This window comes from Amblyomma mixtum, chromosome 3 (assembly GCF_055824585.1).
Source record: "Amblyomma mixtum isolate Tamu chromosome 3, ASM5582458v1, whole genome shotgun sequence".
Taxonomy (NCBI): domain Eukaryota; kingdom Metazoa; phylum Arthropoda; class Arachnida; order Ixodida; family Ixodidae; genus Amblyomma; species Amblyomma mixtum.
Window position 1 is genome coordinate 48523843 of NC_143014.1, and position 7500 is coordinate 48531342.

The 7500-nt window shown below is 50.0% G+C and overlaps 1 protein-coding gene and 1 non-coding gene across 2 annotated transcripts in view; one reads left to right on the top strand and one right to left on the bottom strand.

Moving 5' to 3' along the window:
* The first annotated feature begins 2047 nt into the window (after positions 1 to 2047).
* TRNAR-UCG (transfer RNA arginine (anticodon UCG)) lies at positions 2048 to 2120 on the top strand. Its single transcript has one exon. It is a non-coding gene; the product is annotated as a tRNA-Arg (tRNA).
* Positions 2121 to 5661: 3541 nt separating this feature from the next.
* The window catches only part of LOC149350084 (uncharacterized), a 2339-nt gene continuing 500 nt past the window's right edge, over positions 5662 to 7500 (bottom strand). The window contains exon 1 of the mRNA XM_089579092.1: positions 5662 to 7500. This exon is cut by the window's right edge and continues 500 nt beyond it. Within this exon, the coding sequence (XP_089435218.1) occupies positions 5961 to 7500 (1540 nt within the window). The 3' untranslated portion in view covers positions 5662 to 5960.

The window sequence follows — 7500 nt, forward strand, 5'->3', positions numbered from 1 at the left end:
CATTCGAGCGCACACACAATCACGCACACACACACACGCAGGTGGAACCAATGGTTAAAACAACCTGGTTTTGGTGCTGCTGGCCGCAAGACCAGTTTGCGATAGCCGCCATAGAAGGAGGAGTCACAGTAGCGACGCGGAGCGTAAGTAAGAGAGAAATAGGTAGAAATTAATTTAATAAAAATAAACACGTCTTTCCATGAGGGCATAAATATTTAGTTTCTATTTTCACTTCAGGGGAGCACATTCCAGTGTGCCAGTAAGAGTCAAATCCCCAGCAGCTTGAAAGTGAAGTATTTCCTGGTAATATGGGAATATCACCATCAAATACTTCTGAACACAAGCTTCTGGTCATGAAATAAAAGCTGACAAAGTGAACATTTTGCTTTGTTAGTGTTTCGCAGAAGAGCCACCGTCCTATGCAGCTGCACGGAGCTGTTTTTTAATATCAGTCTAACAATAGGTTTCAACTTCATCTACACGCACTCGGCGAAACCACACTGTATTGAGAAAAATGCCTCTTTTCCCCTCTTTCATTGAGAGCACGGTGTTAAGTGCTATTGTTCCAGCAAAAGTGACAGTCACTGAGACAAACCAGCGCTAAACAGCTCTGCACCCGGGTAGTCTATGAGCGCATTTTCGAATCCATGCATACTGCTTCCAACTAAAAACAACTCCGAATGCGCATCATGCGTTGAATATACTTCAAAAATTTTACAAAAAAAATTATTGTGGCAAAAGAAGCAATATTACGTTTATTTGAAAAATAGCATATTGTTGCCAGACTCTCGTGAAAAACACTGTGGCCAGATTTCGAAAGTAAATTAGTAATTTATTTCAAAACAATATTCTTTAAGAACCAAATATTACTTCACGGCAATAAAAATGATGACTTAAAATTGGCAACGCGTACGTGATAATTTTGAGTTTATGTAATACGCACATTGTGTCTAGATTTTCGAGCTTTAAAAGTGCATAGTGGCCAGACTTCTATGCTAAATGACTTTTTTTTAACAACTTTTAGGAGTACATTATTACTTAACGTCATTTAAAATGATGACGCAAATTTGGCGACGCGTAGATTATGATTCTATGTGTGTGTGTGAGGCACATTGTGTGCAGATTTTCGAAGTTAGAAGAGTGGTGGCCAGAGTTATATGCTGACAAAGAAAAACAACTTTTTCTTTTTTGAAACAAGGTTTGCGTTATAGTATACGACGTGTTTTTATATGTGTGGTAAAAAGTTATGATTTCCTTGAAAGGTTCAATTTGCTTTACAGTCTCCAAAATCGACTGCAGTCGACATCGATGGCTGGGCAGGTAAAGCTTCGAATAAAACTAATGTTAGTATAATGTAAAACCATAGCGATAAAGGAACGTTGCCATTATTTCTAAGCTTTGACGTATCTCGGAATATTTCTGTGTTTGGCACGTAGTGAGGTTTTCCTATTAGCAGAACTTTTCAGTTTCATGAGACGATATTCAAGTAGAACTTTTTGCTGGGATAGATGGTCCATTCTGACGTAAGTTCGGCAGCGCGAATGAAGGTGCCCGAAGGCGTCCCTTCTTCGTTTCTACTTCGAGCTTCTTCATTCGCCCTGCTTTACTTATGCCTTAGAGATTGTGATTGCCATAGAGGGAATGTACAGTACCGAATTGTCACGAGAAAACTCTAAATGTCACCCATCCGCCGTGATCAATTATGGCACCCTTCACGGTAGGCTGTTTAATCTTGGAGTCGATGCTGTCGGTTTCAAGGGGAATTTTTAAGTAGCACGTATTAATTGTGCTCTGTTGTATTTCGTGTCGCTTTGTAGCCCCAGGCTGCAACGTCTTATTAACTGCGTGGTTAAACGTTTCAAAGTTTAAATGTTTACTGAAGGTCAGGAAAAGTTATTCCAGCGTTTATTTCCAACGTTTATAAAACAACAACAAACAAACATATAGAACAACACACTGACAAAAAAAAAGGAACGTGGTAGTTAATCTTTGGTTACACTCTTCCCCTGTATTAATAAATAAAATAGATGAACCCGGAGGTCTCTGTGGGCCTGTGGCGCAACGGATAACGCGTCTGACTTCGGATCAGAAGATTCCAGGTTCGAGTCCTGGCAGGCTCTTTTTTAATTTTTCCCTTCTTGGCCACCATATTGCGAACGGTTTAACATACAAGATATATCGTTCCTGCGACAACCAAAATGTAACTTAGATGGCCAGGTGGTCGAAGTTATTCCGGAACCCTCCACAACGGCACCTCTTTTTTCCCTTACGGCGTGGTTGGGGTGTCCAACGAGAAGTGAGACAATTCCTGCGCCATTTCCTTTCCTCAAGTAGTAGTAGTAGTAGAAAACTTTTATTTAGATCTTTTAAGAGATTCGCGGATTCGAAGCCTCCGTCGTCTTTCGTGGCGCCGGCGACTTGAGGCTTCTCTTCAGCAAGGTTGGGCCCCTAGTCCAGGGCTCCACTGAGTCGCGCTGCATCAGTAGCGTTCCGCACTAAGGCCCTTTGGGCCGCGAGCTCGCTGCTGGTGAGCCGGCTGTCCCATTGCTCCGCACTCGGGAATTCGTGTTGGTGGAATGCTTTATTTCGTTCGCACTCCCATGTGATGTGGTATAGTGTGGGTGTGTCGCCTCACCAGGGGCAGTTTGCTCTGTATTGTGTTGGTGACATCTTGTTATAGATGTACAAGTTGGGGAAGGAGTTTGTTTGTAGCCTACGCCAGCCGACTGCTTCCTCCCTCTTGAGGGCTTTGTGTGGTGGTGGGTACTTGAATCTAGTCCCTCTGTATAGTTGTAATGTCTCTGTGTATCCCCCCTCGCATGCTAGTAGCTGAAGCTCCAGAACATCTGACATGCCTGCTCGGTATGTAAGCCCTCGAGCTAGGCTGTCTGCTGTTTCGTTCCCCGCTACGCCTGCGTGGCCTGGGACCCAGATTATGTGTTGTATGGGTGTCTTCTCAGCAGAGGCTGCTGCCCCATTGATTATCCTGAGGGCCATGCCGCTAATTCTGCCCTTCGTATAGTTTTTACACGTGTCTTTCGAGTCTGTTAAGATGTTTAGGGATCGGCCTTTCCTATAGCCTTCTGCTACCGCCAGCGCGACGGCAATTTCCTCGGCCTCCGTTATGCCCACGACCTCCACTGAGGCGCATGTGGCCATGTCTCCTGTGCTATTAACTACCACCGTAGCGGCTAAGCGCTTACCTGCATGTACGTACATGGAGGCGTCCGTATAGACTGTGTTCTCTGATCGGCCTAGCCTCCTTTCTATCTGCTCGGCCCTTGCTTTTCGTATGTCCTCGTGTAGGTTAGGATCCATGTTTTTAGGCAGGGGTCCTACATTAAAGGTCTTTCTAAGGTCGTCCGGTACGTCCGCGTATCTGTCTATGAGTCCGCACGTGTTCCGACCCAACCTTCTCAGGAGCGCCCTTCCCGTAGAGGAGCCTCTGAGTCTGATGAGTTGTGCCCCCAATTGAGCCTCGGCAAGCTCATCGAAGGTATTGCTGATTCCGAGTTGGAGTAGCTTCTCGTTTGATGCGTTTCTGGGCAGGTGTAGAGCAATCTTGTATGTCTTCCTGAGAATACAGTCGGCTTGCTCTCGCTCCGCCTTTGTTGTTGCGTGGTAGGGCAAGGAGTACATAACTCTGCTAACGATTAGGCTGTTGACGAGTTTGAGGGTATCTTCTTCTTTCATCCCGTACCTTCTCTGAGAGACTCTACTGATCATTCTGCCAACCTGCTCCGCGGCTCTTCTCAACAGGCTGATGGTATGGCTGCATTTTCGGCTGCTCTGCAGCCACATGCCTAGGATTCGTACCATGTTCTGTTCTTGGATCAGTTGCCCCTCTAGAACTACTTCCAGCGAGGCTTTGGTAGGATTTCTTCCGATCCTGATGATTTCCGACTTCTCCGTCGAACATCTGAGGCCTCTCTCCCAGACGTAGGTCTCTACGCAGGTCGCAGCTTCTTGTAGTCTGTCTTGCTTCTCCCCTAACGATCCTTGGGTGACCCACACTGTGATGTCGTCGGCATATATCGCGTGTTGGATGCCCGGGATTTCCTTGAGTCGTCTTGCTAGCCCGATCATCGCCATATTGAACAGGACGGGCGATATCACGGAGCCTTGGGGTGTTCCTTTGCAAGGCGTGGTGAAGACGTCGCTTCTCAGCTCGCCTAGTCCCACGGTCGCTGTTCTGTCGCTCAGGAAGGCCCTGATATAGTCGTGGGTTCTTCCCCCGCAGTTGGTGTTGTTGATGCCTTCCATGATGGCGGCGTGGCTCACGTTGTCGAAGGCTCCCTTTATGTCGAGGGCCATGACAACGTTTTCGCCACTTCTCGGCATTTTCTCGAGTACTTCCTCCTTGAGTTGGAGCAGTACGTCCTGCGTAGACAGGTGGGCTCTGAACCCGTACATGCTGTCTGGGTACAGTTGGTTCTTCTCTAGGTGCGACTGGATCCTTTTTGTGATTACTTTCTCGTACATCTTGCCCAGGCACGACGTGAGGGAGATCGGTCTGAGGTTCTCGACCTGGAGTTTCTTGCCTGGCTTCGGGATCATTACCACTACCGCATGTTTCCACTCGGCCGGCACTGTTCCTTCTTGCCAGAGCTTGTTGAAGTAGGCTGTGAGCTGATCTATGGCTCCATCGCTGAGGTTTCTTATGAGCGAGTTCTTTATTCTGTCCGCCCCCGCTGCTGTGTTTTTTGTTGCCGACCTGATCGCCTCGACGACTTCCTCTCTCGTTATGGGCCGATCCATGGTTGGATTCTCTTCGCCCTGGTACTCTTCTTGGTAGCTTTCGACCTGGTCTCTGCCGTAGCATTTGACCCGGACTTCCTCGAGTAGCTGTCCGTCCGTGCCCGTGTACTGGTGCACCAGCCTCTGAATCGATTTGCCGCTTTCTGATTTGTTCTTGCTCGGGTCCATGAGGGACCTGAGGATCTGCCACGTCCTGGCCGTGCTGAGGATGCCGTTCAGCGCGTTGCTGAATTGCTGCCATCCTTGCCTAGCCAGCTGCGTTGCATACTCCTCCGCTTGTTTAGTTATTTCGGCTATTTTAATCTTTAGCTTCCTATTGAACTTCTGTCTTTTCCAATGCTTGGTGAGCCCGCGTCTCGCCTCCCATAGCTTGAGGAGCCGCTTGTCCACCTCCGGAGTTTGTTCGGTTCTATCCACCTCTTTAGTATAGAGTTCTTGGATCTGTCTGAGTTGCTGGCTCCACTCCTCCGCAGATACAATGTCGCCCTTGATCTGCTTGCAGTGTGCTCTGAAGGCGTCCCAGTCCGTTAGGCGGACCTTGCCTATTTTCCGCTTGATATTGTTTGCGGTTGTGCTGATCCTTATTATGTGGTGGTCGCTTCCAAGGTTCTCGAGCAGGTTCTCCCATTCTGCTTGTCTGGCGCCCCTTACGAAGGTTAAGTCAGGGCACGTGTCTGGACTGACGCTGTTCCCCTGTCTAGTTGGGTGATGTTCGTCGGTTAGCAATTCGCACTCTGCCTGTTCTGCTGCAGCGCAAATGCCACGTCCCTTCTTGTCGTCTTTATTGTAGCCCCACCTCGGGCTCTTGGCGTTGAAATCACCTGCTATTACTAGGGTGTTGTTCCGCGCTAACTTTTTCGCCTCCGTAAAGAGCCTAATAAAGTCCCCATCTTTCTGTCTGGGCGGGCTGTATAGGTATATAATATAAGTGCTTTTAGATCGTGCTTTCTTTTTGGGGATTATCTCCGTGATCACGTGTTCGATCCGGGTGTCCTCTATTTCGTTATGTGCTATGGCTACTACTTGTTTGCTAATGAGAGTTGCCGTACGGCCATTTTCCTGACACGTGTAGCCCCTAAGCGTAGGGGTGCAGTTTGTTTCCTGTAGCATAATTACGTCTGGTGGGGTTCCTCTGGCATAGATGAATTGCTGCAGTAGGCCTTGTTTTTGCCTGTACCCCCTGCAGTTCCACTGCCACAGCTCTAATTGTTGGAGGCGTTCTGCCATGATGGGTTACCATTATTTGCGTTGGGGGTTTCTGTGCCGAACCTGCGTTCGTTAAGTAGTCTGTCTCTAGCATCATTGGTTATTCTCTGTGTGTTTTGGCTCTTGATGTGCGTCCTGACATTCTGTTCTAACAGGGCAAACTTTTGTTGTCCCTGCTGCATTTCGCTTTTTAACTGCTGCATCTGCTCTTGCATCTGCCTCTGCATGTTCATCATGAAGGTTTTAAGCTCATCGTTGGAGGTCCCTCCCTCGTGGTGTTGTTGCCCCGTCTCCATCGCCCTAGGCGGTGGGGTCTGAGTCCTAGGCGGTGCATAGCCTGTCCTCGATTCACGTAGTTCTCTGATTACCTCGCTTAGCTGCTTCCTAAGCTGCTCAAGTTCACGTTTAAGTGTCTTATTTTCCTCCGCTAGCTGTTTCTCGCGTGCGGTTTGTGTGTTGTTTGTGTTCGAGTGCGGAGCAAAGAGTGATTTGGGAGGGCCGTCTCCCCAGCTCACCTTAACGCCGCCGCTCTTCTTCTTTTGCTGTTGCTGCCCTTGCGTCTGCTTCTGCTGTTGCTTGCCGTTGCCGCCCAAGGGTGGGAAGGACTCGTCCCTTTCGGATCCCCGGCTCTGGCTCCGGTTCCGGCTGCCCCCGCGGCTGCTCCGGCCCGACTCCTGACTCTCGTCACGGAACCATCTTGGTTTTCTTCCCCGGCTGCGGCCCCGGCTACGGCGTTGCTGCTGCAGGGGGCCCCACCGCAGCTCGCTCGCCGACTTGAGTCGCTGTTTGCAGTCTCTCGTGCCCGCCACGTGGTCGCCGCCACACAGCAGGCATTTGGGTGTGCATTGGTGGTCTGCCGCCGGGTTCTGGAGTCCGCACTGTCTGCAGGCCCTAGTCTCCGGATTCGGGCAGACGTCCATTCGGTGCCCCTGTTGGCCGCAGGTGTAGCATACCTGCCTCGTGGGCCGGTACGGGTAGCACCAAAATTCTCCGCTGTGGTAGAGAACTTGCTTCGGGAGGGTGGGGCCGTCGAAGGTGATGATGGCCGTGCTGGATCTCCCGAGCATTCTGGCTGTTAGGATCTTCACGCCTTGCGTGCGAACTCTGAGGCTTGCCTTGAGTTCCTCGGGCGAAGTCTCCGGATCCACTCCGTGGATCACCCCACGTAGCGTGCCTTCCGGCGCCGCCACGTGTGCGTTTACGGCGTAGTTCTTGCCTCCGAAGCTCAGCTGCTTGATGCGCGTAATCTTCTTGGCCGCTTCTTCGTTGCTGGTGCTCACAATTATGATGTTTGATCCATTGCGCAGCCGGATGATCAGGTCTTCTTCCTTACATCCCCGCTCGGTAGCCGCGACTACCGCCCGCGCCACGTGGTGTTGGTGCAAGTCTCTGACTGCGAGTCCTCTCGGCCGGAGGACGATTTTAAAGTCGTCTCTGGGGAGCGGAGGCAGGCGTCGCCTCGGCGCTCCCTCCCTCTCGTTCTTCTCCGCCGCAGCTGGCGCGCCATCTGCGTTCTTCGTCGCCCCTGAAGAAGGC